This window comes from Spironucleus salmonicida, chromosome 1 (genome assembly GCF_000497125.1).
Source record: "Spironucleus salmonicida strain ATCC 50377 chromosome 1, whole genome shotgun sequence".
Lineage (NCBI taxonomy): Eukaryota > Fornicata > Diplomonadida > Hexamitidae > Spironucleus > Spironucleus salmonicida.
In genome coordinates, this window is record NC_090596.1 from 1,335,345 (window position 1) to 1,362,518 (window position 27,174).

The window sequence follows — 27,174 nt, forward strand, 5'->3', positions numbered from 1 at the left end:
TTACTAATGTATATATAATATATAACTTCACTCTGCAAAAGTATTAAATTCTATATCGATATCTCCCTTAATCCCAAACCGTTTTCTAATTTTATCTCTTACTAAATTTTAAACTTTTTTGTTCTGCTGCTAAGGCTTAGAACAAAGTGATAAAGAGTTATTTATCTATATTTTCTACAATATTTGTACTCTATATGGTTTATTCTTGAATTCTGGAACAGCACTTATAATTTAAGAAAGATTAACAGGCTTACATTAAAGCGCACTTTCCAAACATTCTTATTTCTTATGTCTTGGTTCTTGTAGAAGTAAAGTTCGTATTTATACACCATTTTCTTTATAAAAAAAACTTGGTCTCATTATTGAAATCAAATGTATTGATACTTAAAAATATTAAATTTTGAAGTAATGTCTTCCCCTATTAACAATATTATATAGAATAATATATAATTTAGAGAATCTATTTAATTAATGAACTCATCCAGCTCCTCCTCAACATATTTTTGCTCTGATTCAGATGATGAAAAAGTACCAGAAATCACAGAATTGTTATTTTAAGAATATACTGATAATAAAATTATCGCATTTGGTAACAATTTTAAGTATATTTTTGAACTTATTGATAATTAATTCAAAATTTTAGAATAAACACCTATTGATTTTTCAGTTACATCAATATTTGGTCCTACTTATTAAACATTTGTTACACCTATTGGAAAATTTGGTGTTTACAAAAATAAAGTATACTAGCTGGATAATTTCTAGCTATTTCATACTTTATAAAATCCTATATCTCCATTTTAAGTAGCTAGTCTTACTACAAGCTTATTAATTTCTTCGATTTAGAAACCTTTTTACTTAGATTTATTGCATAAAAAAACTGTTTCTGGAATTGATTTTCACGAAATTAATAACCCTTACTTTTTCACATATAAAGATAAGGTAGTAGCATTCTCATAATTTTAAGATAAGATTGCAATTGTCGAAAAATAAAAGTATATGGTGATAGATTTCTAATTTCCTGGTTTAAAGAGAATTCCAACTGGTAAATTTAAGCAATATGTGAGCATATTAGTTGATGATTCTTTTTCATGCATTCTAGATTTAGATCAGATGTAAATAAAGGTATCAGATAATAGAGTAAACGAAGTCATAAATTGCATCGAATTTGGATAAAAATTAATTTACGGAGAGAATTAAATAGTACTAATCGATTAAGTATTAACTTAATTTAAGTGAGATTATACACTTGTTTTAATATATTATTGAGTGAAATGGCACGTCACTGGAACTTCTTGAGGAGCTTGACGAGGAAGTTGTTCTGCTTGTTGAGGGACCCCGTGAAGATCATGGCTGGGATGCTACCCATGGGGTCAACGTGGAAGTAGGTAGTAACCTTGGTCTTGGCACCCTCTGCTTCGAGGACTATACAGGAGCTCATGGAACCACGCACTGCCTTAGCTGCGGTCGTTATATCCACCTCAGGGTTATTCTGAGTGATAACGAACTTTTTAACACCACCAGAAGACTGGTCGAATGTGGTTTTGGTGATATAGAACTCGCGGCGGGAAATCATGGCGGAAGGGCTCTCAATGAGCTGGTAGCACAAGTATGAGTTACCCTCAATAACGCCGCTCTTGTCCTTGATGGCTTGCACGTTGGCCCTGACTTCGTCGCTGGGGAAGTATATGTACCTGCAAACTTTTCCGTCCTTCTACTCAGCAGGCATGGCGGGAGTGCATTCGGTGAGGTCGTGGATCTCAGAAAGAACCGTTAAGATATCTGCATTCACAACTGCCTGGCCTTTCATGGCCTGGAACTTGGATCCCTCAACAGTCGCATACCAGATATCCACCACCTCCTCGTACTTCTTGGGGGTTTCAAAATCTAGTGATATTAATTTCTAGCATTTTATAGAAGCAGCAGGTTCCTATGCCAGAAAAGCGTCTTGAACAGATTGAGGTAAATCTTTGATTTTCTCCATATATAATTGTGGAATGAGATTTAATCATAATATAATTTATATATACAAATATTACCTATTATACTTATTGTTCTGATCAAATATTATATTGTTTTATATTAAATTATTTAAAATTATAAAATTACTCTACTTCGGTTATATTATCGAAATGATACCCAACTATTACACATTTATATGAAGTATTTATATATATAATTATTTAAAATTATAATTTAAACTATCAAACTCTACAAAAAAATTATTTTTCTGATATAGCAACAAGTAAAGAGTATGCCAAAATGCTTAATCAGAGCACTGATGGTATTCATAAGGACGACCAGCAGCAGTTCCTGAATTTGGTGGGAAAGTTGTTTGAGAACGACATCGAGTCATTCAATTACTAGTTTATTCCGATAGATTAGTCGCACCACCAGTTCGTGTGCGATAAGTGCACGAATTTCTTGCAGAAGCACATCCTCATTATGCCTTGCAGCCACACCGTATGCCAGCGGTGTGTTCTGGCGCACCAATGGGACCAGATCACCTGCCCTGTCTGCGATGCAATAATACTGGATATGTAGTTCAACGAGCAGCTGTGCCGCCAGCAGCTCCAGACGCCCGTATACTGCTGCAATCTGGTGGCCAAGGAGGTGGAGGTCGCGCAGTACGGGAAGCAGGAGTACGATCTCGGCGCGAGGCATGCGGCGTTAGTTCCGGTTTTGAGCGATTTCAACGCGAATCTGTGCAAGGTTGAATAGGTCAACTACCTGCGGCAGGAGCGCAGATTCGAGATTCTCCGCGACGGGGCGCAGGACCTGAGGCACTACCAGCTGCAGCTGTTTGAGTATTTTCCCGAGCAGGAGCGCAAGTTCCTGTTCAGCTGCGGCTGGGCCGGGCCCTATGCGGACCTCGCCGGGCACATCGCGAATGACTGCAGCCATACGCTGGTGGAGTGCGGGTACTGCGCGTTTCCAGTTGCGCGGCAGGTCCTGGAGTATCACAGGAAAGTTTGCTGCCTTTAGAACCAGCGATGCCTCCTTTGCTACAGACCGGTGCAGCTAGCGAAAATGTGCCACCATCAGGTTGGATGCTTGCAGACGTTACTGTCATATGATACGGCGAAGCTGGTGATACCCGTGGAATACAGCTACGACCTCGAACTCGAGTCGCTGGTGACCCGGATACAGCAGGGAATTAGCAACCTCCAGAACCTGGTACTGAGGCTGGACACGAACAGCCAGGGCGAGGTAATCCAGTATTAAAATTCTGAGAAGGTTAGGCTTAAATCAAATATCCAAAACAAGCCATTTTTCCATTACATCTACGAAAAACATGTGCTATTGTTTCAAGTAATTGTTATATTACTATTTTATTTATGTTTATTATGAAACTAAAATGAAAGTCAATTTTATTTATAAAAAGAAATATAAAGATCTTTCTATTTATAGTATTTAATTTAAGAAGGGGATTGCTAATTTTAATACTTATTAAAAATAAAATTTTCACTTAAACTCAAACTACTTCGCCTAAAAATTCTTTTATTTCGTTTGCCGTATATTTTCCACAAGCAAATCCAACAAGCATTTATTCCATTTTTTCTACGTCAAATTTATCTAAATTTATTTCACAACTTTGTGGACATTCATTTCCACCTCTATACCCTTAAAATTTCCTAGCAATTTAAATAATATGTTAACTAAATCCACATTTTTCTGCAACGTCTAATCCCTTGCTCTCAGTTTCACCTAGGCTTACTTTATAATTATTTTCACCCATTTTCCATTTCTCACAATCTTTAAAGTCAGCCCATACCTCTTTTAAATGTGAAATACAAATAAACTTACCATTTCTGTTTTAGATTTCTTTTAAGCTAGCTACACTGAGTCCAAATCCATCACCAAGGCTAGTACCACGACCTAGTTCGTCAATAACAACCAAACAATCATTTTAACAACCAATTAGTGCAGTATTTAAGGCATTTACCTCATTTGCGAATGTACTCATTTTACTATTGATATCATCAGAATTAGCAAAACAAGTACGTAAGGATTTTATTGGTTTGAATTCACAACTTTAGAATGGGCCTGGAATTCCAATTTAGGATAGGAATATCGAAATTGAAATAGCTTTTAAAAGTGTTGATTTTCCACCAGAATTTGCACCAGTAATAAAAATGGAATTTGAATTAAGTTTAAATGAATTTTTGATTATATTAGTTGAATTTTGTAGCAGAATTGGATTAAAAAGGTCTGTTCCGTTAAAAAATTCATTTGAAAAAATTGCTAAATTAAATTGGTAAATTGACGAAATTTATGCCGCAGACGCAAAAAAATCTATAAAACCAACAGTTTTAGAGAAATTTAACACTGGAGTTGAAAATTGAAATTACTGTCTCTTTAAATTCACAATAAATGGTTAGGAACACTCCTTGTAATCTGATATTAGAGCAAAAAATCGTTCAGATAGTGGTTTTAAAATAGAAGTTGTGAATCTAATTCCTAACTTAGCTCTTTATTGCACTATAGAAAGTTAAAGATCATTATCATCACATAGGTCTTAAATTTCTTATGAATATGCAAGAACTTTTGTTTAGATTGTTAGTTGCTTATTAAAAATACTAAATCGAAAATGTGTTTAAATAGTAGCTAATTTGGTTAAAAATAAATTTAAATGTGATATCATATCTTAGTAGACTAATTACATATTATGAAAAATTTATATTAGATTTTCATCAATATTTGGATTCAGGAATACTTCGTTGAAATTATCTATTAAATCAAAAATTTAATCATTAGGCATAATATTATCATTTATTAGATCAGATAGAGAAGAAAGATTAATTTAAGTATCATTAGTAATGAAATGTTCAAATTCTGGGATAAAGTTATCTTATATAATAGAATTAAGATAGTATAAAAATTCGGGAGCTTCTTATAAATATTGTCTTAAAATTAAATTTTCTCTTAAAAATGAATTAGTTTATTTAATAAAAATATTATTATACGTTCTATGTAAATTTATACATTTCTTTAGTAATTCCTTTGGATTCTAATTCGATATTTTCTAATAAACTATTTATCTAATTAAAATTTAATTTTATTCCGTTAATACTTACTTAAAACAATTATCAGTGATCATTTTCCCACTATCAGTAATAGTCTTTTTAGAATACAGTTATTTTATATCAGGTAAATCTAGTTATATTAAATCTTATTGGCTAATTTTTAAAAATTAGTCTATATCTGCTGTAAGAATCTCGAAATAGTCTAAATTTAATAAATCTGTGCTTATCTATGTCTCTTGAAAAACATCACCAATAATAGGAATCAAGTAATCAAATTAATCTAGGTAAATATCCTTTAATTTTAATCGTAGGTGTATATTTATATCGATTTTAATACCATCTTTAATTTCTTTATAAAATATATTCATTGAATCAAATATTTAGGTCACAGTATAATCAAGAGACTTAAAATTTACTTATTTAACATTAATTTAGTTTAAAAGACTGGTAGTTTTAGTCAACATTAAATCATCTATAACTTAAACAGCAATAAGCTATCTATTTGTAATAGCTAGTATACTAGAAATAAGTTCATAATTTTATTTCATAATAAATACAGCTGCAATTGAAATATCCTACTATGATGGAGTCAATACTTAAACTAATTCCATACTTTAGCCTTTTTAAATATAAAGATGAACTGGTAAATTTCTAGAAAATGCTAATGCTTGTGCAGGATTTAAATCCTAACTATGGAATATAGAGATGGATATAGTTTTATCAGGTAAATTTTCAACAGAACATTCTGTTTATGATAGATAGTATTGTGATGATTCTTAAGGGGTAAAGTTTGGTGACACATAAAAATTTTCAAATGATATAAATGTTACGAGCTCAAATTATTATTTAGATATTTATTTGAAGAAAGATGGTAAATCCCTTAAAAGATCTTAGAGTTCTTATTATGATACTGTATTATTTAGTTACATTTCAACTAAAATAATAAAGGTTAAACTATATATAATACTATACTTTTTCGTAATTTGGAATATCAATATGAAATTCTATTGATTTGAATAAAATAAAATAAAGTAATACATTATAATAATTATATAAGAATGGTAATATAAACACTTTATTTTAGTTGAACCTATTGAATTAATATTTGCATATATACGAATATTTATTTAATTCAGATTATGGAGTTCAAAAAACCTATATTATAAAATCTTAAATTATTTTTAATAATCTCTTAAAATACTATTATTTCTACAAAAAGATTTTAATTTTCCTTTAAAATGGATAGAATTACAGATATGTCACAGAAGACTTACAATGATGTAATAGCATAGGAACCTGCTGCTTCTATAAAATGCTAGAAATTAATATCACTAGATTTTGAAACCCCCAAGAAGTACGAGGAGGTGGTGGATATCTGGTATGCGACTGTTGAGGGATCCAAGTTCCAGGCCATGAAAGGCCAGGCAGTTGTGAATGCAGATATCTTAACGGTTCTTTCTGAGATCCACGACCTCACCGAATGCACTCCCGCCATGCCTGCTGAGTAGAAGGACGGAAAAGTTTGCAGGTACATATACTTCCCCAGCGACGAAGTCAGGGCCAACGTGCAAGCCATCAAGGACAAGAGCGGCGTTATTGAGGGTAACTCATACTTGTGCTACCAGCTCATTGAGAGCCCTTCCGCCATGATTTCCCGCCGCGAGTTCTATATCACCAAAACCACATTCGACCAGTCTTCTGGTGGTGTTAAAAAGTTCGTTATCACTCAGAATAACCCTGAGGTGGATATAACGACCGCAGCTAAGGCAGTGCGTGGTTCCATGAGCTCCTGTATAGTCCTCGAAGCAGAGGGTGCCAAGACCAAGGTTACTACCTACTTCCACGTTGACCCCATGGGTAGCATCCCAGCCATGATCTTCACGGGGTCCCTCAACAAGCAGAACAACTTCCTCGTCAAGCTCCTCAAGAAGTTCCAGTGACGTGCCATTTCACTCAGCATCAAGGATATAAAAATGGGGCCTTTTCGATCCAGACCCTAGTTCCAATTCCTACATATTCCTCTTTACTTACTGCATTTTCAATTACCCCATCAGTTAAACATAATAAAGCGCCTGCAAGCCAGGGTCCACCGTTATGGCTATCAAACCATTCATCGCGTAGAAGTTCTATTTAAGGATATTAAAGCTTTAATACTTTATAAATCTCTTCTTATATGCCACCAACATATCCAATTCCGCCCATTAGTATCAAATTTGCACAAATTTCTTGAATTCGTTTTGCACTGGCAGCCTTTTCTTAGTCTTCAGTTTCAATATTTTTCGCCTCCTCAACACGGCGCCCTGCTTATCTTGCAAAAACTTCGTTTGCTAAATGAGATTTGTAAAGAAAGTCAATAAGACCATTTGTTAATTCGCCTATTGATCCTACACAGGTATCTGCGGAAAGATCTTCACTAAAGTCTAACATACGTCTACCATTCACAATCATCTCACCTAATTCATTTCGTTCTAATTGGACTTTTGTAGTTTTTGGAACATCGCGTTGCTCACATGCTGGATCAAATGTTGTTCTTAAGTCTAAATATTGCACTGATCTAAGTTTTTAACTAGCAGCAGTTGGCTTAAGGGCCAAAGATGCACTTGCAAGACCTATTGGGCCCAATCTAAGCGAGAAATTGGAGCCAAAACTTGTAAAAGTACCATTTTAAGGAACTGGATAGTTAATACTGAAATTGACTTGATTATTATCATTTAGATTTAGAGAGAATGCTTATTACTAAAAAAGTGAAATTAGTGATTTACTAACTTAAAAAAGAATAAAATGCAGAGAAGATTTTTATATAGCTTTATCTAGTCCTTTAATATAAGTAGTAACATCTTCAGGAACACCTATTTATGACATTACAGATATATAATCTTCATCTTATAGATTCTTTATATCAAATAAAAATCCAAGCATTTGTGCGCTTTTCTCTAATTACTTAGAGTTTCTCATAAAAAATTAAAACCCACTAAGAATATTGAGTATATTCGAATGAACTGGTGCTTGTAGTCCATGAATCACGGGATAGAATGGTTCTACACATGTAAGTGATGTTTTTTATAAACTACTTGAGAATACTAATCCACCACGACCAGTAACAGCACTTACCGCAACTGATTATTGAATTAGTTCAACACCAGCAAAACCTAACTTATCAAAAAGTACCTCTTGCCATATTTTTAACTCAGTAGATCCGATGTCATCAGGAAGAATCACCATACAAATATAGCTAGATAAATTATCTGGAAAAACACTAGGATCTAACTTTCTACGTTTATGAAATAAGGGTATATTGGATTTCGGTATAAGAGTTCTACCACCTGCACCATAAATGTTATTAGATAATGCGTTAACAGTTTCATAATTAATTTCCTCAGGTTATTGCATATTTTATTCTACTGATTTCAAAATTTACTATGTAGCTTGTGATGCGGATGATGGAAATTCTATCATTTCTTACTTTTCAATTCCTTAGATTGACCTTCCTATAACCTCTTTCAAGAAATTAAAAAGTAATTCCTAAGTTGTAGTAGGTCTTGGAACCCCATTAAATTCATAATTCAAATGACCACCAGCAGTAAAAATTTAATGTATGTATTAATTTGCTTGTGGAGCTAAATTATAACAGTCATCAGCAAAAATATAACCATCCGTCTGACTTATTAAACTAGGGACCTCTGATCGAGTCTTTGAAAACACATCTTCCGACGCCATTTAGTCTAGTCTTGCCGGCTTATTTTTAACAGCTTCAGCTAGAACTTTAGCTAAATCAACTTAATTAGATTCGTTGTGACGTAGCTTTAATAATATATTTTAGTTTTCAGCATAGTATGTTGCCTCTTAATGTGGAAATGCTATAAAAGAAGCAAAATTTTACGGTTTATATTTTATTGCGACTGATACTTAAGTCTCAAGGTCATCTGGGTAAATTACTATCGTTCTGCAGCCTCTTTCTTATGCAAACTTAGGGAACATTCTTAGGAAGGAATAATATATATTTTTTATTAAAGTATAATAATTTAAATAAAAATATATACGCTAATTATGTATAAAATTTATAATATTTTTTGCGGAATTATCGTTCCCTTCTCTCCACAATCATGTACAGCTAAATTATTTCTAGACTTAGATAATTAGACAGGTAAACCCAGCAGATATATGGTGACTATACAATTCTTCCTTTAGAAGAGAGAAATTAGGCCGTATTAGAAATGAACTGCATTAAAGATGAAGTTTCATAAATCTAGTAATAGGTTGTTGCTGCCATCGATCAGGATTATCAGTCGTCTCCTGAGGATGAAAACGAAATCACATAATTAATCATCTAGATTAATTAACGCTTTAACATGTTCAATACTCTCAGTTAACCATCTCACATAGCACCAACCTCTCCTATCAAAGCTAATTCTATGATCCCTCCTCATATTTCTGTTACTTCTACTACGGAGTTAAATGATAATGTTAAGGAGCTTCGTGAATAACTGAAAATAATTCACTCTATGATCATTTAAGCTGAATCTGCTAACCAAATCTCTTAATAGGAGCTTGAGGAAAGTAAATAAATTAAAGATATCTCTACTCTTGCTGTTACTCAATTAAAGAATACCACTGTTATTTAGAATTAATATCTTTAAACTGAGTTAGCTTCCATCCGTTAATAGCTTGTTGATGCTCTTGAAGAGAATAATGCCCTCAAGGCAAGCCTAGCTGAATTATCTATGACTAATACTCAGCTTAATTCTGAGTGCCTTATCGGTAAATAGAACACTGATACTCTTTACGAAGAGCGTAAACGTACAACTGAAGATTTTGAACGTATCAAGGGAGATATGGATAGATGTAAGAATAAGTTTGATAACTTAAAATAGCTTTACGATTTTGAGGTTGCTAGCTACTCCACTTTCAGAGAAGATGCTTATAGAAAGATTGCTACTCTTGAGGCCGAAAAGGAAGCCCTCCAATGCAATAACGAGCGTTTAGTCGAAAGATGCGATGAAATTGAAAGATGTGACATGGATTCTGCTGCTATTGAGGTTAAGCGTGCTGCCGTTACTATCAAACATTTGACTGATAATATTGTCTCTCTCTAAGATAGACTTTAGGAAAATAGATCTATGACAGTTGATAATGCTGACAAATTAAAGGCTACTATTGCTGTTATTTCTGATGGTACTATATCTGGTGCTTTAGAAAGTGATCAAATTGAAAAAAGCTAATTGATGAAGGAGTTAAATGATAGCCGTTCCGAGCTCTAATAGTACAAAAGCATGCTTTCCAGCGTGACTAAAAATTCTGGACATACAACTAACAACAATTAATTCTAAGGTATAAATTTGCTCACTCCTAGCTAGGTTAAACAAGCTGAAGATTTATCTATGTCCGCTTCTAAGAAGTGAGAGTGAACTTTAAATATATTATTAATTTTGTTTAGTACATAATATTATTTATTTGACTCTACAAAAAGAACTACAAAGCAACATTCATCAGGGAATTATGCTCAGATTTATTGTATATTTAAATATTCTATTAATATATTACTATTAATAGTATAAACTGCTTTAATTACATCTGTATTAACACAAATCTCTCACTGTCATATCAAATTAAAGCTTTTGCTACTCCCTTTTTCCTGACTTCTGCAGCTTCCTCAGCATTCAAGATACCTTATTTGATTAATTCTTCAATACTACAATCGAATAATTCGTCAAGAACATCCTTTTCAGTATAAATTTCTTCATAAAGTTATCCAACTTTAGGAGCTTATAATAAAATAGGAAGATACAGAGTTTTGTTGCAGCAAATATGAAGTTATTAAATATTATTAAAATCGTGTGTTTCACCCTTTAATGCATTAATAGCACACTCTATGTTGTTTAAAGAATTATCTAAACTCCCTAAAGGAATAGAAAATTAGGTTCCATTAATGATAGCACCAGAAAGGAATCTTGGGTTATTTTCATCTTCTACTGTAAATATAGGACGTTTTTCAAGAAATTTTGCTCCAAAATATTTTTCTAGTTTTGGAGCAATTTGTGGCGTTGTTATTATCGCTGAGTATTACTTTAACCACTGTTAGCGTAATTTAAAGTCTCTAAAAAGAACCTTACACTCTTCAAATGTTTTACCATTGTTCGCATGAGAACTTTCATTGATTACTAAAGCGCGATCTGAGGCTTATGAAGGTGTAGCGAATTAAAAAGTATGATTTTATGGCTTATTTTAGAGGAAAACAACTAGTTAGTAAATGGGAGCTTCATCAAATAATGATGCCTTTTCTTTAGTTTATTGCGTGGATAGAGCTTTAATTGCTAGAATTGATTTATCAATTAATTATTATGACTCCATTGTGAAGTGAAAAAAGAAAGGTAATGGGAAATAATAAATATTATTATATCGTTATAAAAATAAACATTAAACGCAAAAATGTCAAAAAAGCCGCAAACAGATTTATAAAAAATAACTGAATAGTTAGGTCAGTTGACAGTAGAAGAAAGAAGGCAAAAGAATACGGATGATAAACTTAGTGCTGCTTGGGATTACCTTGATTAGGATAAACTTGGTACCATAAATTGTGCAACACTGGCTACATTTCTATAGTAAGCTGGAGTAGTAGCAGATGAAGAGTATATTTACGAATCAGTTTGCACATATAGACAATAAAAGCTTACCAAAAATGACTTTTTTGATAAACCAATTCTTTAAAAAATTGCTATTTCCTAGTCTGAGTTTAAAGAACTTATGGCTAAATATGGGCATAAAAAGGAAGAACTAGATGCTCTGAAGAAGGCATTTGCAGAATTGCAAAGGATTACCCCTAAGTTAAATTACGAAAAAGGTGGTATAATAACAAACGAATTGTTTTAATAAATGAAATTATGGAATATAATGACAGAAGAATAAATTGACTATTGTAGATGTTTCTTTGGTTATAATAATAAATAAACAGACATTTTGGTTATTGAAAAATATTTCGAAAAATTAGAAGGTGACTTTTTATGATATTCCTCACTTGCAATCATTTTCTCCAATTATATTCTTCACCAGTAAGCATATTATATCCCAATCCAGATTTCTTCGCCAATTGTTCCTTTCTAGCCTGAGCAGCTACATAGTCTTTTTATGCTTAGTTCTCCAGCTCTTCTTATAATTAAGGATTGTGATATTCTCTAGTCAAAATATTGAAAGGTTCACCTGAAACATTTTTCTTACTACCTCTCGTTACTAAATCTTATTGGTATCTTTCATCTTTCCCAATATCTTTCTCTTTATAAAATTAATCGCGTTGCCTGGCCATTTGTCCCATTTCTTACAGATATAAAGTTTTTGCATCTTTCTTTTATCTTTATCTCTGCCTTTCCATATCTTCAAACGAATCTCCAAATCTATTATGCTCATTATAACTTGTGGCTACAACTTATGCTTGATCGTGGCGTTCATAATTTTCAACTCTATTTTAAACACGTTATTTCTCCATCAAGTCTCGATTTTACGATATTCTACGATATTCACGAGTCTAGGGTTTAACACGCATAGCTATTTCAATAAGTTCATCTGAAAGTTTGCGCGACATTTGAAAGTAAATAATATTAGTATGAATTATATATTAATATTAATTATTTAAACGTAAAATTAATTTTATTCAAAGATATGTTACCATCTTTTCATTTTTTTTGATTAATATTGGTGGGTTTGAATATCTATTGTTCAGTTGATAGCATATATAAATAATATAGTCAATTAATAAGTATATATAAAAATATTAATAATCAATAACAACTGAATATTTTAATTATATATCAATTTAAATTAAGCAGATTCATAAAATCAGGTATTCGAGATTCTGAAAATGAAAAGGACATTGATTGAGATAAATCTGGAGGCGGTTATATTTATTTTTCTATTTTTTAGCTGCATTGTTTTTTCATTTTTAGATAAACTTAAAATTTAAATCCTTAAGGTGCTTATTTGTGCCTTATTTTTAGATTTTAATAAGATTTTATTACCCATAGTCTATAATTTTATGAAGTGAGCAATAAATACACTCGTTTATTTCTATAGTAAGGTAATGTTTTAGTTTATAAAGAAATTTTTAATATAATATCAAAATCAAAATCTTTTTATATCGATTAATGTATTATTTATCCTCTAAATTTAATTTAGAGCTGAAATTCATTATTTTCCATTTAAGTATATTTAATTATTTATATACTATATTAACCATTACTTTCAAAATCTAAATTATGAGCAAAGGATTTCTAGATGATATTATCGAGTAGATAAGTGTTAAAAAACCGAGCTCGATGTCCTGGATAGCGCCTCCATAACAATAATAATCAACTCAATAGATTCCAGTTTAGTAATAGTAATAATTTTATCAACAGCAATTGTATCAGCCATAATAGCAGTTTTCGCCTGTTAATAATAATTAAAGGTAATAACATACTCCGTAAATTGGAGCAATGTAATAATACTAGTAATATCAGCCAGTTCCTCAAATGTATACCCAATAAATGTCTTATTAACCACAACAACAGCAGCAATAACCTCAACAACAATTCATGCATAATTCAAGTATTATAACACATTAGTAACCTCAATTCGATTATGAAACTGAGATTAAAAATCTTTAGAAAAATTTATCTTAATTGCCTGTTACACAACTACAAAATGCATTCAACTTGTTAGTAAATTTAGTAGAAAATCTGGGTTCAACAGTAGAAGCTTCTAGAGGTCTTCAAGGCCTTCCAAAAATCTCAAAATCTCAAATTTCTGGTACAATCGAGCAAGAATCAACATACCAAACTAATGATCTGATGACTCAAGTGATTGCTAAAAGATAATAAAATAAGTCTTAAATTCCAAGTTCATCCTTTGAAAAGCAGCTCATGTAGACCGAAAAATCGGTACATGGAAAAAGGCTGATTTAATTCCCTACCTTAAAAGCGATTGACAGGTGGACTGAGGCATTGCTAGGATAGTTTTCAACTAAAATTTAAAGACTCACTCTTGATACTGCTGATAAATACTTTTGGTTAGATAAAAATGTTCAGAAAGTTTTTTGGTCAAACACTGAGGGTTAGGCTGCATGTGGCAGTTTTTCTTTGTGCAATATTTTATATATTTTAGTCGGTTAGCATTCAATTGATTATACTAAAGCAAAAATTAGTTATTCTGACGTTAGTGGATTGGTTTCCAGCCAATCTGTCCCCGTGAAGCCTCAAATATCAATTATTAATGATAAAAGAGATATAAATATTATATTTCCAAATATAGAAAAATGTGATATTTGGGTTGCTGCTTTAACTCAATTGCAGAAGCTTATAAAGGTAATTTATTGAACGTATTTTTTATAAATGTATTAACTTTATTATTATATATTAATATAAATTTATCTTTACGAATATGGAGAATTATTTAAAATCAGAGTTAATCAAGGGATCAGATAGAACTTACAAGGGACTAAATAAAAATAGTGGTTAAACGGTAGCAATAAAAATTCTACCAGTTTCTAAGGATCTTTTAGCAGATGCAGGTTTTTTAAAATCTTTAAATTCGATTTTTTTGGTTAAAGTACTAGATGTTTATACCTCAGATACTAAAATTACTATTATTTAAGAGTATGTTGAAAATGGCTCATTACGTCCTTTGGCTGGTATATTAAATTAGGGTCTAGTTTCAAAAATTATTTCGTAGGTTTTTTTAGGGTTATCATTTCTAGCTGAAAATTCGATAGTTCATGGTGGAATTTCACTAGATAATGTTTTATTTACTAAAGATTCTTAAGTTAAACTTTAATTAATAGGGAGAAAACGAGAAAAAACACCTGGTTCAGACTAAAGTACTATTTCAACTACAAAAGATGACATATTTTTACTTGGCAAATTTGTTTATGAATTAATAACTGGCGATGATGTAATAGTTAATGAGAATGATGTAGAATTTGACAAGGATTTCAGAATAACATCTGATATATAAAAATTTTTAGAAAAGTGTTTTAAAATAGAACCAACATCAAGGCCTTCATTGACTGAACTTAAATAATCTGATAAATGGATAAGAATTATTTTGGGACTTGATCTACTTATAACGTAATAACAAATGTCTCCAGTTGTAGTATTGGAATAGTAAGATTCATCTGAAGATTGGTCAGTATAGTAATAGCCGTTACATTTTCCGAGGCTATAAAGTCAAATTGAAGCAAATTTTGATGATGATTCTGATTTTGAAATGTAATAAACGTAAACAGATCGCTAAACTCCAGAGATTAATTAGTCACCAACTTTCCCCTCTATTTTCTAAATTTCATAAGACAAGTAAAAATCAATACCAAAAATAGAAGTAAAAGATGATTCAGATAATTTTGATTTTGATGAATTAAATTAGCCTCTAGCAATTAAAACAGTTGTCGATAATACATTTTTACACTCAACCAAAGCTAAAAATAATGAGATAGATGATTTTGATGACGAAGATGATGATTTTAATATAGAACCACAAGCTCCACTGAAACTATAGCTTAAAATAGATGAGGATATAATTTTTGATGATGATGATTCAGATTTTTAAATAACGAATACTCCGCTTTATATTACCTCATAGGTTTAGCCTCGAACTCCGAAGTTAAATACTGGATTAAATATATAAGATTAAGAACAAATAAAGTCAGTCTCACTTTAGTTAGGTAGATTACATATTAGATCAAGTCAATCAAACATTAACTTATTTGATGATGACGATGATGAAAATATAAATTTTGTTATTCCTGTCATTAAATAAAAGAAAAGCACCATTAAATTAGTATAGCATAATACATAATCTATATAATTTGATGATATTAATGATGAATTAGATGAAAGAAAGCTAGATGATTTTGACTCAAACTTTGGATAAATCGAATCTCACAGTTTAAGATTAGTTAATAATGGAAATTTAGTAAATATATCATTTTCAGATGATGTATAAGAAGAATATAATGATTTTAATGAGATAAACTTAGCTTAATAGTTTAATGATATAATAAAATAAGTAACAATAGAAAAATTAAAAAATTTAACACTTATCTTACATTAACGAATTTCATTATCATCATATCAAAAATTTAAGGATGATAACATTGAAAAATCATTAATATAAACAAATTTTGCTTAATTTATCTTACAATAATTATCGAGTTCTAATAAATTAGAAATTGAAATTCACTTTTATTTTATGAGAATTGTTACTTTATTAATTTATTCATCAAGTTAATTTGCTATATCTGCAATCTTTTAACGACATATATTTTATTAGTTTGATAATATAACATTTGATGACTAATCAATTAATTTTTAATTATAGGAATATATTAAGAATGATATCTTTGATAAATTAAGAGTATGTGAAAAATAAATTATTGTCTAGTGTAATTTCCTCTTAAGCATTTGTTAATTTCTAGTTTCTGAGGATAAACGAATTTAAAAAGTTATTTAATAGTCTTTTGATGTATTTCTTAAATAAGAAGGTATATTTGCAATTAGTCAACTTATTTTATGCTTTGGAAATTCATAAATTTTATCTAACCAAATACTCTAATAAATAAGCTATTCAGGTTGTGAAATGTTTATGTCGCTATATAAACCATTTTCGGACTTTAAAACTGAGATAGTATCTTAACTAATTAAGAACGAAGAAAATAAATATATAGTTAAAGATTTATTAAAATTAGTCAGTGGATTTTTGTAAAATCAGATTAAAACCATTACTCCTACACAGCATAAGTTAATTTAAAGTTATTTTGATATTATTATTGATATTTTCTACAATATGAAAGACCACCAAATTACTAATGACATGACTTTAATTGACGTATTAAATGAAATTTTATCAATATCAACTCTATCTGAGTTATGCACAAATGAATATTCATAACTTCTTAATATTATTCTTTTGCTGTCTAAAATAAAGGATGATAACCTATAAAATACAATATTAAACACATTTTAATGCAAATTTATATTAATTCTTAGTAATAATACTGATTCAATGAAAAATTTATAAACAATTATTTTAGCACTAATTAATTTTATTTTTGGATCAGAACTTCGTAGGAAAGTATTATCAACACCCAATTTCTTGTAAGTATTATCAAAACTTATTAAAAAGAAAGATTTCTTATGGTAGTTTGCCTAAACTCTCCTTCTAGAACTCTTGAAATCTCCTCCATAAACATTGGACGTCTAACTCATGATGAGTTGTGCTGAAAGCCTTTCACAGCCACTCTGGGCGAAACAATCTGCCGATTTATTGCTGAGGTTCAACACAGATTTCATAGCAACCTAATTATCAAAAGCAGATTTTTCTAGTTTCCCTGAAATTGCACTACCGCCATTATCTAGCTACTGCAAATCTGCACCACTGTTTTTCAAGTCAATTTTCAATAAATCAATGATTAAAAGATGCTATTATGGCTTAAATGGTGGAATAGGTGTACGACTTGCTGTAATGGATATGGTGTGTCTGGGACTCATTGAAGGGCTAATGACGGACGAGGAAATCAAGAAGTTCAGAAAAGGAATCGAAAAGGTCAGTAGCGAGATAGAAAATAAACTCGTGAAGAGGAAGTCGAGGGAGGTGCTCTTGATTTTGATGAAGCAAGAATAGTGATTTAGGCTCCCTCACTTGACCATGCTGATTTCCGCGCAACACCGGGCTATTTGGACGAAACCGTTGATACCAGCGCTGACCCGCGCGACGGCCTGCGCAACGAGCTTCATGATCCGGCTTCGCAACAGGTCGCTCACGGAAAGCTTCGGGCTCAGAACTCCCCTAGTAAGCATTTGACAAATCTCATCACCCGTGAACCCGTCGATGCTCATTTCCTTGCACTGTTTGATTGCGGTATTCACGTCACTTTGACACAAATTGATGATTTCCACTCCTTAATCTTCAGTAAGAACATCAAGAACTTGAGCCAGATCTACAAACTTGATATCATTGTCCATAAGCACAGCAGCTGACTGCAGTTAATTCACAGCGTTTCGGACATCCCCGTCTGCTAGTTTTGCAATTTCCTCGGCAGCCGCGGTCTCGATTTTGATGTTTTCGATTTCAGAAATTCGTAAAATTCTTAGCTTAATCTCAAGAGGCGTCACCGGTGAGAGCATGAGCACACAGGTTCTAGACTGAAGTGACTCAGATATTTTTGAAATATCGTTGCAGGCCAAAATGAAGCGCGTGGTGTGCGAGAAGTCCTCTATGATTCGTCGGAGCGCCAGCTGTGCCTGTGCCGTCATTGCGTCGCACTCGTCGAGAAAAACAAGCTTCTGAAAGGCCGCTGGAAGCGTTACTTGGCGTTCGGCGAAGCCACGAACACGGTCACGGACGTCAGATACATTTCGCTGGTCCGATGCATTTAGCTCTAAAAATGCTTCTTTGAACTGATTTTTAAGCATAGCACGGCCTAAGCAATGTGCAATGGTTGTTTTTCCTTGCCCTGGTGGAGATGCCATAAGAATATTTGGCAGACCACCATTAACCGAAAAATACTTCAGACGATCTACTATCGGCTCGTTTCCAACGACATCTTCTAGCGTTTGAGGACGGTGCTTCTCTATAAAGGGGAGCATTTTTAATGAAGTGGTACAGAGGCTATTATTAGAAAATAAAAATAAAGAAATAAGTTGAATAAAAATTTATTTATTCAAAGATGAATCTATATTTTATATGATTAATAATGAAAAATAAAGTATTTTTCACTTTAATGAAAAATAATTCTGATGAATTGCGTAAGTTCCTTGAATTTTAATTTTCGAATTAAAATATGAACTTCAATAAGCAAAATCTGTAATTATTGGAAAAATTTGATTATAAAATTCCGTCTACGGACGTAATTATGCATTTTTTAAAATTTCATAAATAAGACATCACAGCAGATGACATATCAATTGCTATCAAAGATTCTAAATGGTTATAATTTAAAGATAATTGTCTCACTAGAGACATATTTACCTCTATTGATTATCCATCTGTAATTATATCTTGTTTGCCAATTAAATTATAATAGTTCTAATTATTCTAAATAATCCATGAAAAAACATAAATGTAACCAATTCATTCAGAAAAGTATGTTATAAAGTCTTCTGAAGGAGTTATGACTAGAGAAGTGTACTTTAATACTGCACACGAAAGAGATGAGTTTTGGACTGCATGTGGAGGACACAAATCAATTCCTAAGAAGTAAGTTTAAGAAGTAGCAAAAACCTAGGATATTGAAAACGCTTTATAAAATGCTGTGATTTTGTTACCTGGAGTATAAGGAGAAGATAAAGACTGGAAGGCTATTAAATCGATGAAGGCCCGAGGAATTAAACCTATTGGTAAAGTAGAGAAATTAAGGTAAAAATATGGAAAAGAGAGCAAAAATAAATCATGGTTATTTAAAAAATGAAGTTTAATATTATATAATTTAGCATCTATTTTTACTTTCCGCAATAATTAACTTAAAAATGACAGATTCATATATACCAAGCAGTTCTAGAGATAAAACACAAAGGTCACGCGAAGAAGTAGCCGAAATGGCTAAGACTGTATATGCAAAACTGTAAAGGGGTGACATACCAGAAGTATTCAAAAAACCTGAAGAGTTCAATTTAAAGGGTCAAGATCGTGATTTAGATAACATTGATCCATAAAAATTACTTTATAGAACCAGTAACTCTGAATATGGGTCATTTGCTCCTTCCATCCTAGAAATGCCAATGTTCCACAAAGGTAAAACTGAAAATTTAGTAAAATAATAAAATTATGTGGTGTATAGGTCTAGCAGGATGAACTGCGAGCTTGATAAGAACAGATATATTAACCCCACTGCAACAATAAGAAGAAAGTGATATTTTTTGTTTGTTTATAAATATGAATAATATGTATTATTTTGATTTCAACACTTCACTAAAATGAGCCTGTCAAAAACGGTCTAACCATTAGCTTAAATTAAGCCAGTCGGGAAGACTCTTTTAACTCTAGGTCTCAGTTCAGATTTTAGTTTATCTTCTGATGGTTCATAGAAGGAAATGGTTAAAAGTTTATTAGTAAGGAATACTCATAGTTTGACTGATATAATGTAAATATCCGTATGTCTTATTTCTAAGGTAAAATATACAGTAGATTTGTTAGATAAAATGGATTAAAGAACTATTAAGCTAGATCAATATTGTTTAAAAATTGATAGGAAACTTGCTAAAATATCATTGGCTATCGAACAGGCACTGGCGGCTAGTAGCTCTAGATAGGTGGTTAAGTAATGAAACGAATAATATAATGAATCACTTTGGATTGACAATTTAGTTGTAAATGTCCCAATTATCTTATATTCTTTATTAAATTTCTTAGTGAATATTTGATAATTACATTATATTTAATGCAGTACCTCTCCCTTCAAGTAGACTTATGCGCTGATTTATTTACTCTAAAGCTTCATTCCACTATTAGGCCGAAAAACCGACTATGCTAGAACGAATAGAGTGAGAGTCTAGTTGTGATGAGCTAATTAATTAGTAGATCTAAATATCACAGGCCTTAGAGAGCTAATCTAACTAATCTACCTTAGTTGATATATTTAAAAACTTTTCGTTTAATGCGTCAGAATTTTGCTTAAGAGTATTTAGAGTGGTGTAACATTATTCCTGCAACTGTTTATTTTATTAAATAATTGACTGTGACTGAGCAATCTATTTTTACTAATCCTGAGAAAGGGTCATTTTAAAATTTACCTAATTTTTATATATTATTATATATTTATAATAAAATTTATTAAATGTCAATAAAGCCTTTACCTTTAGTCCGCCCCCTCAGCAAGCCACTGACGAACTCACACATTCTATCGAGTAGAAAACCACCTAATCAAGATCAGCCTGATCCAAATATTGAAGAATAACCTATCATCCCCCTCACTCCATAAGCCTTTATCGACACTTACACATCGCTGGAAGACGCTCCATTCCCACAGTTCCGTTTCTTTTCACTCAAAAAGTCATATGAGCAGCTAATCGCTCTGGTGCCGCTACAGCCTCCAGATATGTCCCAGCGTTTCGAAAAGGCCTACAAACAAGCCCAGATCCTCTCTACATCCAGAAACTTGATTGATTTCTTCATAAACTCAGAAGCGATATCCCAGAAACTTGAAAATTTCGACTGGAGAATCGAAGATTTTGCTAATTTTGAGGACCAGCACGCGATGTCGGCGTCGGTACTGTCCTTCCTGCAGCAGAATTGGGACGACGCGGTGGAGGCCGATTTGTTTTTGGAATTTTACGGTTAAAGCGAGGAGCAGTTTTTCGCTGAAAAAGCCGAATTTGGCCTTCTGGGGTTCCAGGACGAGGACGCATAGTTCGAGGTTTTCGCAACGTTCGCAGTTTACTGTTTCGTTTTTGGACAGAACGGGCTCAAATTTGACGTTCATGACGGGCTGTATCTGCATAGATGGTTGAACGCGGAAGGGCAAGAAGAGCTCGTTGGGGTCGGGGAGTGAAATTATGATTATTTCGAGCATATATGTGATTAGCGTGGGAGCGTAAAAATATGTAATAATATATAATTAGAAACGAGTTTTCTAGATCTAAAGATTTATATAATAAGGTTTATAAATGTATTTGGTCATTACAAAAATGAATATAAAATGGAAGTTGGTATGGTAATCGTGATAGTTTAAATGAAATTAGTTGATATTTACAAGTAATTATATTTCGATAAAGTAATAGATTTTCTAAGAATTAGTAAATATTATATAATTATATTAATTTAATACACAAAGAAAAAAATATATTTAATTTATATAATATTAGGTATACGTACTTTTACTCTTAACACAAATGTCTTCGCCGACAGTTCCAGCACCTCCATCATCACTTCCAGAAAAACGCTACCTACTATGTAAGCCTGAATAATTACAAGAATATCTTGATGATCGCCGTAAAAATTACCCAAGTAAAGCAAATTTAGAAAGGTTACAAAACGAGAAAAAAGCAAAGGAACACGCTCGTGTACTATTAGATCATACAGATCCCAGTGGTGCGAGAACATAATACGAATAAGTATCTAAAAAAGGAAAGATAGTCACACAGGCTAAGCCCATAAAAGACATCACCTTAGTTGACAAAATATTGTACCACGAGCACCGAAAAATGGACTCCTGGATCCTAGAATGTGCTCAATTCATTTAAGAAGAAAATTTTCTTCGCGGTCCCATCCCAAAGAAGTATTTCTACGACTACACCGAAAAGGAAGTAATATACGAATTTATAGCCCCACCCCCGCCTAAGAAGACGTACTATACGAGCTCCAGTGACATTTCCAGCTCTGAGTGAAATTGTGTTTATCTCACTCCTCCCTGATTATCTTCATGACTTTTGCACTGTATCCTTCGTTCTTAGTCTCTAGAATCTCCCTGCCCCCCTCCACATCCTTTAGAACAACCCCAGCTGCCTCAGCGAGAGTTTTTGCAATTTGTGACATATTTTCTTATAAATAAACATAATCTGGCGTGAACCCAAATACCCAGTCGTCCCCCTGTGGTTGGATCAGCCCATCAAGCTCGAAGATCCTGCTCATATTCTGTGTGCTCAAATTTGTCATTTTCTTGATGTATTTCCTGTCGATTTTTACATTTTACTTTTCATCAATTATAAATTAAATTCGATTTTCCACTCCTGCTTAATCAATTCCTTCCACTTCAATTCCGCCTATTGCGATGTAAAATAACACGAAATCGCGCGCTCTTTAAAGCATTTCCGGGACTGCAAATCGTGACTAAATGACATAAATTCCTAGCACATTCTGTGCAAAATTGATCAGATTTTCGTGCAGAAGCCCAGTTTCCTTGACCAGCCTTTTCGCTTATTCCAGAGAAATAATACGCTGGTCACGCACCAAAAGTTCGCATTTTGATCGCAAATCTGGCCTGGTTTGAAGCTGATTTGAGAGCTTTTGGAGCGAATTTTGCGTCGTTGTAAACAGATTTTTATATCGATCTGGTGGCACATCAAAAGGAAGGGGAGAAGAAGGAGTGGAAAATTGAAATCTTTCTTTTTCAGTTGCGTCATGCTAAATATAGGAATATGTGTAAGGGACGGTTTGGAGGTAATTTGGAAGCGTTAAAACGTTGTTATCAAGTTTCTCGTAGGGATCGATTTCAGCCTGAAACTTGCTGTTGATATATGTAAAATCAGGCTAAATCGTATAAATTTCGCTTATGGGCTGAATAATGAGTCTGCTATTCAGAAATGTACCGATAGCAAAATTTTACTTTTTCGCGAAATGGTGCACTGCAGAGCCAGTGAATTGCATGTTTGTAAGTTCGTTGTATTCGTGGTCTGGATCAAAATTATCGTGGATGTCAAGCGGCGTCTGGAAGTTTAGTTTATTGTGCTCTGGGTAGTACGTAATTTGCTATGGTGCAGCATACTCCCTAAAATTTGGTCTGATGGGGAACTGGTACAAATGAAGGAGCTATTGATTTGGTGGCTGGTTGAATTCTATTTCTATTTCTTCAATAATTGAGTCTGAAGTCTCGATTTCAGGGTCCATTTTAAGGAATGGGAAGTGAGGAAATGATATAAAATGAACAAAATCTCACTGGTCTTCGGGAATATAAATAGGGTTCCTGAGCACCTGCTTCTCTGGGAACTGCTTTTTCGGGTGATTTACATTCGGAATGACGATGATATTCTCGATTTAGTTCCATTTTGAGGGATCCAGGATATCCCTCTACTGAGGTGGCTTAATGGGCTCCATTTTGTGTGCACCGTTACGGAGCTCTTATAGCGTCCGTCCATCGCTCTTGAACGTAATCTTCTATTCACAAATTAAATTATCAATATTGGTACCGATTAGATCCTCTGTTTTCTTAACTTTTTACAATCGATACATTGGGTCGTCAAATACAACTGTAGTAGCAATCTTCTTTGTTTAGAACGGATCATATTTATTCTCGTCAATATTTTCTAGATTTTGACCTTTTTCCTTGCTTACTTTAACATAGTTTATGTGTTCGATGTACTTTTACGTCTCAAATTCTTTTGTGAATTTCTGATCAACTTCATTTTGAAGTTTAGCATGAATAGGTACAAAAGTATTTATTTCGTAGTCAATAAAAGTCTTCTCCTTTGCTAGTTATTTTTCTTAAGCTTAGGTATGCAGTAGTGCATCTACATCTCTGATAATTGTTTCGTTACCTTGGATTAATTTTAATTTTGTCTCTCTAAATCTTTGTTGCTATCTCAAATCTTCCTCTATCAGACATCTCTATGTTTACTGTCTAGTTTATAGCTATCTTTATGCATAAACTCGCTCCATAAGCTGAGCTTTTGTTTGAGCTTATTATTGAGTTTGTTAGGATTGCGATACAACGGAAGGTTTTGTGTGTTTAGATGGTGTATATGTTGCAGGAGGTGGTAAGAATGTACTATTTAAAGCTTCCTAATCGATTGGAACTAAAGTGCCTTTTGGGTTGAACATTTTATGCGGAATATAAATTAATAACATTGATATATAATAAGCCTATTTTTACTAACCTTCAAAATGAATAATATATAAGCACTATTAGCATAGAAGCATTACTATATGACATATTTGTATGGTTAGCTTCAATTTCATTCAAATTAGTAAGGTTATACTTTTTTGTCATAGCTTAGTGATATAAGTGTAAAATTAAAAAACATGAATGAAAAGTTTGTCGTTACGTTAGACTAAATTAATATTATTAAATGACATAATAATTTTTTCAGAATAATTTTTTCATCTATTTATGCAATGCACCCATGCAAGCATACATAGGTTCCTCGTCTAAATCCATATCTGTCAAACTATAATTTTTATTCTCTTCCTTATCTTCCCGTACCTAGCGCAATTCTTATAGTATCATTTCAATAATGTTTACTAATTCTATACATACGTTTGTGAGCTGCTGAATTGTATAGTAAATCTGCATGAATTATTCATCAATTTAGCCACCTTCTAAAGCAGGTGGATTCATCAAAAATTTAATAATGGTAGTATCTGGATGTCTATCAGAGTATAAAAATATAGCCATATCAACAAACCTTTCGACTATATCATACAAATTTTCGCACATTTAAGATGCAGAGTTTAAGATTCCCCTAATATTTTAATCAGACTCGCTACAAATAAAGTTATTTATAACAGACTCAAGTTTTTCTTACATACTTCCTTATTTCTACTATTTTTTCCCACCTTTATTTGTCTGAACCTTGCTTAAATACTTAGCACTCATACCCATAATATACCTTTGTAATATCTAAACACATTTATATATCACACTCAATTAACTATTTTATCTATCTGAAAACTTAGCAATAAACTCAATATACAGTCCTTAGTCTTCAGTTTCCTACAATGCCTTAGTATTCAAAAATAAACTCATCATTAATTATGTTAAAATATCTAAATAAAGAACAACCATACTCTTTCTTTTAGTTAAATAACTGTAAATAAATGGCGTCTGTCTTGTATTATCAAATTTCAAAATATCGATTTACATTGCGTAGAAAATGAAAAATTAAGCTGCTTCCACTACGTTAACATTTATATTTTTGCTATATTCGTAGCTGAAAGTGAATTATTCTGCAAGTAAATTCATAAAAAGAAGCTATAAGTTATTCATTTGCGTGAGTTAGGTTTATTATTATGTGACTATCATTACATAATCATCGTTTTCATTTTCTTAAGCTAAGTTTTGACAATATTCTTTACTCGAGGTGTTTAATAGATGATAATTACTTATATTCATTTACTAGAAAATATACGAATTAATCATTTTTGCGACCACTTTTGGATGTACCAATAGTATTTTACTAAGAATTGTGCATACAAATGATGTTTATCTAAGTACATTATGTCGTTTAAATTCATATTTAACTCCTTGGTATATACTTGATGGTAGTTTATTTTTCATGAAATAAAAATCAGTACCATAAAAATTATCATCAAGCACATGTGTATTTGTAATTTTGTTTAAAACAATGTCTGTGTTGACAAATTAATTGGTGGCAAATGTATATTCTTACGGTAACATTAAAATAATTTAGTGTATTACAATTTGGAGATAATGTGAATCTTTTCTATTTTGTTCGTCTAACTATGATAAAAGCTGAGTAATAAAAATATTTACAAAATCTTTTAATTTTACATAAACTATATCATTATTTGAGAAATAATACACATTGATGATTCTTAACATAGTGGTGAATTCTCGCTAGAGTGAATGACAACATGATGAGATAATTTAGTCTAACATCGATTCTAATGTAGTTATAAACTTATAATGGAAATAAATTTTACAAACTAAATCATCTTCTGCGTCTAAATCAATATTTCCTAATGGCAGTGCAGATTCTACAAATTCAAAAAGCTGATGCATTGTATCAGGATAAACTGGGGTAGATTATATTTATTTGAGATCTTCGTCAAAATCATCTAATTCTTCATCTAAATCTTTAAGTTGGTCAAAAATATCATACATAGAGTTTTCTTTTAACTACTATGCAGTAGTTTAGTAAGCTTATTGACAGAGTTCATTTATTGATGTATGAGGAGCTTTAAAAGATTCCTAATAAATTTTCGCAGGACTAACTGTCATTCTTAAAGACTTATCTCCACTTTATTTTAACTCCTTAGGAGCTGATTTTTTAGGTCTCATTTTTTTTGTTTCTTCTATTTATTACTTAAACACTGGTAAAATAACAGTTTCACCTGTTAAAAACTAATAAACTATAACTAAAACTTTTTCTGATGCTTAAAGTGAAGATTACTTAACAACATTAGCAATAAGAGTTTTCCAGTCAGTGGTGAATGGAAAATCAATAGTATGCAGTTTTTTATTTATAAAATCCCAATTTTCTGTTCTCTTTTACACGGAATTAGCATCATATAATTATATTTATTTTAAAGTCTATGGTTTAAATCTTGAAATGATTTCAGCAACCAATTCACCTGAGGCTAAATCGTATTTAGGGTTATCGTATTTATTTTAAAGATTCAAAGAATCAAGCCAACGTTATACCTAAAACATTGCGGATTTTAGAAGTATTTGTATTTTTATTATGAATATAATAATATATGTAACTAAATATATACTTTATCTAATATTATATCA

At 32.0% G+C, this 27,174-nt stretch overlaps 23 protein-coding genes across 23 annotated transcripts; 12 read left to right on the forward strand and 11 right to left on the reverse strand. All coding sequences in view use genetic code 6, as the record gives it.

Moving 5' to 3' along the window:
* Positions 1-27: 27 nt before the first annotated feature.
* Positions 28-360, reverse strand: SS50377_20915 (uncharacterized protein; the record flags this gene model as incomplete). Its single annotated transcript, XM_067904852.1, has 1 exon — positions 28-360. The coding sequence occupies one exon, from the start codon at positions 358-360 to the stop codon at positions 28-30; it is 333 nt and encodes a 110-aa protein (XP_067768334.1).
* A 48-nt stretch (positions 361-408) lies between these two features.
* SS50377_20916 (uncharacterized protein) lies at positions 409-1,239 on the forward strand (the record flags this gene model as incomplete). The annotated part of the gene is made up of 1 exon (XM_067904853.1): positions 409-1,239. One exon carries the CDS (start codon positions 409-411, stop codon positions 1,237-1,239), a length of 831 nt encoding a protein of 276 aa, XP_067768335.1.
* A 43-nt stretch (positions 1,240-1,282) lies between these two features.
* On the reverse strand, positions 1,283-1,984 carry SS50377_20917 (uncharacterized protein; the record flags this gene model as incomplete). The annotated part of the gene is made up of 1 exon (XM_067904854.1): positions 1,283-1,984. The coding sequence occupies one exon, from the start codon at positions 1,982-1,984 to the stop codon at positions 1,283-1,285; it is 702 nt and encodes a 233-aa protein (XP_067768336.1).
* Positions 1,985-2,262: 278 nt separating this feature from the next.
* Positions 2,263-3,351, forward strand: SS50377_20918 (uncharacterized protein; the record flags this gene model as incomplete). Its single annotated transcript, XM_067904855.1, has 1 exon — positions 2,263-3,351. The coding sequence occupies one exon, from the start codon at positions 2,263-2,265 to the stop codon at positions 3,349-3,351; it is 1,089 nt and encodes a 362-aa protein (XP_067768337.1).
* Positions 3,352-3,475: 124 nt separating this feature from the next.
* On the reverse strand, positions 3,476-5,956 carry SS50377_20919 (MutS domain-containing protein; the record flags this gene model as incomplete). The annotated part of the gene is made up of 1 exon (XM_067904856.1): positions 3,476-5,956. One exon carries the CDS (start codon positions 5,954-5,956, stop codon positions 3,476-3,478), a length of 2,481 nt encoding a protein of 826 aa, XP_067768338.1.
* Positions 5,957-6,265: 309 nt separating this feature from the next.
* Positions 6,266-6,967, forward strand: SS50377_20920 (uncharacterized protein; the record flags this gene model as incomplete). The annotated part of the gene is made up of 1 exon (XM_067904857.1): positions 6,266-6,967. One exon carries the CDS (start codon positions 6,266-6,268, stop codon positions 6,965-6,967), a length of 702 nt encoding a protein of 233 aa, XP_067768339.1.
* Positions 6,968-6,986: 19 nt separating this feature from the next.
* SS50377_20921 (uncharacterized protein) lies at positions 6,987-9,005 on the reverse strand (the record flags this gene model as incomplete). The annotated part of the gene is made up of 1 exon (XM_067904858.1): positions 6,987-9,005. One exon carries the CDS (start codon positions 9,003-9,005, stop codon positions 6,987-6,989), a length of 2,019 nt encoding a protein of 672 aa, XP_067768340.1.
* Positions 9,006-9,130: 125 nt separating this feature from the next.
* Positions 9,131-10,426, forward strand: SS50377_20922 (uncharacterized protein; the record flags this gene model as incomplete). Its single annotated transcript, XM_067904859.1, has 1 exon — positions 9,131-10,426. One exon carries the CDS (start codon positions 9,131-9,133, stop codon positions 10,424-10,426), a length of 1,296 nt encoding a protein of 431 aa, XP_067768341.1.
* Positions 10,427-10,628: 202 nt separating this feature from the next.
* Positions 10,629-11,375, reverse strand: SS50377_20923 (uncharacterized protein; the record flags this gene model as incomplete). The annotated part of the gene is made up of 1 exon (XM_067904860.1): positions 10,629-11,375. The coding sequence occupies one exon, from the start codon at positions 11,373-11,375 to the stop codon at positions 10,629-10,631; it is 747 nt and encodes a 248-aa protein (XP_067768342.1).
* A 78-nt stretch (positions 11,376-11,453) lies between these two features.
* SS50377_20924 (uncharacterized protein) lies at positions 11,454-12,029 on the forward strand (the record flags this gene model as incomplete). Its single annotated transcript, XM_067904861.1, has 1 exon — positions 11,454-12,029. The coding sequence occupies one exon, from the start codon at positions 11,454-11,456 to the stop codon at positions 12,027-12,029; it is 576 nt and encodes a 191-aa protein (XP_067768343.1).
* A 16-nt stretch (positions 12,030-12,045) lies between these two features.
* SS50377_20925 (uncharacterized protein) lies at positions 12,046-12,600 on the reverse strand (the record flags this gene model as incomplete). Its single annotated transcript, XM_067904862.1, has 1 exon — positions 12,046-12,600. One exon carries the CDS (start codon positions 12,598-12,600, stop codon positions 12,046-12,048), a length of 555 nt encoding a protein of 184 aa, XP_067768344.1.
* A 670-nt stretch (positions 12,601-13,270) lies between these two features.
* Positions 13,271-14,368, forward strand: SS50377_20926 (uncharacterized protein; the record flags this gene model as incomplete). The annotated part of the gene is made up of 1 exon (XM_067904863.1): positions 13,271-14,368. One exon carries the CDS (start codon positions 13,271-13,273, stop codon positions 14,366-14,368), a length of 1,098 nt encoding a protein of 365 aa, XP_067768345.1.
* Positions 14,369-14,432: 64 nt separating this feature from the next.
* On the forward strand, positions 14,433-17,672 carry SS50377_20927 (Kinase; the record flags this gene model as incomplete). The annotated part of the gene is made up of 1 exon (XM_067904864.1): positions 14,433-17,672. One exon carries the CDS (start codon positions 14,433-14,435, stop codon positions 17,670-17,672), a length of 3,240 nt encoding a protein of 1,079 aa, XP_067768346.1.
* Positions 17,673-17,683: 11 nt separating this feature from the next.
* On the reverse strand, positions 17,684-18,634 carry SS50377_20928 (Replication factor C; the record flags this gene model as incomplete). The annotated part of the gene is made up of 1 exon (XM_067904865.1): positions 17,684-18,634. The coding sequence occupies one exon, from the start codon at positions 18,632-18,634 to the stop codon at positions 17,684-17,686; it is 951 nt and encodes a 316-aa protein (XP_067768347.1).
* Positions 18,635-18,768: 134 nt separating this feature from the next.
* SS50377_20929 (uncharacterized protein) lies at positions 18,769-19,455 on the forward strand (the record flags this gene model as incomplete). Its single annotated transcript, XM_067904866.1, has 1 exon — positions 18,769-19,455. The coding sequence occupies one exon, from the start codon at positions 18,769-18,771 to the stop codon at positions 19,453-19,455; it is 687 nt and encodes a 228-aa protein (XP_067768348.1).
* Positions 19,456-19,513: 58 nt separating this feature from the next.
* SS50377_20930 (uncharacterized protein) lies at positions 19,514-19,897 on the forward strand (the record flags this gene model as incomplete). Its single annotated transcript, XM_067904867.1, has 1 exon — positions 19,514-19,897. The coding sequence occupies one exon, from the start codon at positions 19,514-19,516 to the stop codon at positions 19,895-19,897; it is 384 nt and encodes a 127-aa protein (XP_067768349.1).
* Positions 19,898-19,960: 63 nt separating this feature from the next.
* Positions 19,961-20,311, forward strand: SS50377_20931 (uncharacterized protein; the record flags this gene model as incomplete). Its single annotated transcript, XM_067904868.1, has 1 exon — positions 19,961-20,311. One exon carries the CDS (start codon positions 19,961-19,963, stop codon positions 20,309-20,311), a length of 351 nt encoding a protein of 116 aa, XP_067768350.1.
* Positions 20,312-20,329: 18 nt separating this feature from the next.
* On the reverse strand, positions 20,330-20,764 carry SS50377_20932 (uncharacterized protein; the record flags this gene model as incomplete). The annotated part of the gene is made up of 1 exon (XM_067904869.1): positions 20,330-20,764. The coding sequence occupies one exon, from the start codon at positions 20,762-20,764 to the stop codon at positions 20,330-20,332; it is 435 nt and encodes a 144-aa protein (XP_067768351.1).
* Positions 20,765-20,820: 56 nt separating this feature from the next.
* On the forward strand, positions 20,821-21,534 carry SS50377_20933 (uncharacterized protein; the record flags this gene model as incomplete). The annotated part of the gene is made up of 1 exon (XM_067904870.1): positions 20,821-21,534. The coding sequence occupies one exon, from the start codon at positions 20,821-20,823 to the stop codon at positions 21,532-21,534; it is 714 nt and encodes a 237-aa protein (XP_067768352.1).
* Positions 21,535-21,874: 340 nt separating this feature from the next.
* SS50377_20934 (uncharacterized protein) lies at positions 21,875-22,369 on the forward strand (the record flags this gene model as incomplete). The annotated part of the gene is made up of 1 exon (XM_067904871.1): positions 21,875-22,369. The coding sequence occupies one exon, from the start codon at positions 21,875-21,877 to the stop codon at positions 22,367-22,369; it is 495 nt and encodes a 164-aa protein (XP_067768353.1).
* A 13-nt stretch (positions 22,370-22,382) lies between these two features.
* SS50377_20935 (uncharacterized protein) lies at positions 22,383-23,588 on the reverse strand (the record flags this gene model as incomplete). Its single annotated transcript, XM_067904872.1, has 1 exon — positions 22,383-23,588. The coding sequence occupies one exon, from the start codon at positions 23,586-23,588 to the stop codon at positions 22,383-22,385; it is 1,206 nt and encodes a 401-aa protein (XP_067768354.1).
* A 45-nt stretch (positions 23,589-23,633) lies between these two features.
* SS50377_20936 (uncharacterized protein) lies at positions 23,634-24,518 on the reverse strand (the record flags this gene model as incomplete). Its single annotated transcript, XM_067904873.1, has 1 exon — positions 23,634-24,518. One exon carries the CDS (start codon positions 24,516-24,518, stop codon positions 23,634-23,636), a length of 885 nt encoding a protein of 294 aa, XP_067768355.1.
* A 265-nt stretch (positions 24,519-24,783) lies between these two features.
* SS50377_20937 (uncharacterized protein) lies at positions 24,784-27,090 on the reverse strand (the record flags this gene model as incomplete). The annotated part of the gene is made up of 1 exon (XM_067904874.1): positions 24,784-27,090. One exon carries the CDS (start codon positions 27,088-27,090, stop codon positions 24,784-24,786), a length of 2,307 nt encoding a protein of 768 aa, XP_067768356.1.
* Between the last annotated feature and the right edge of the window lie 84 nt (positions 27,091-27,174).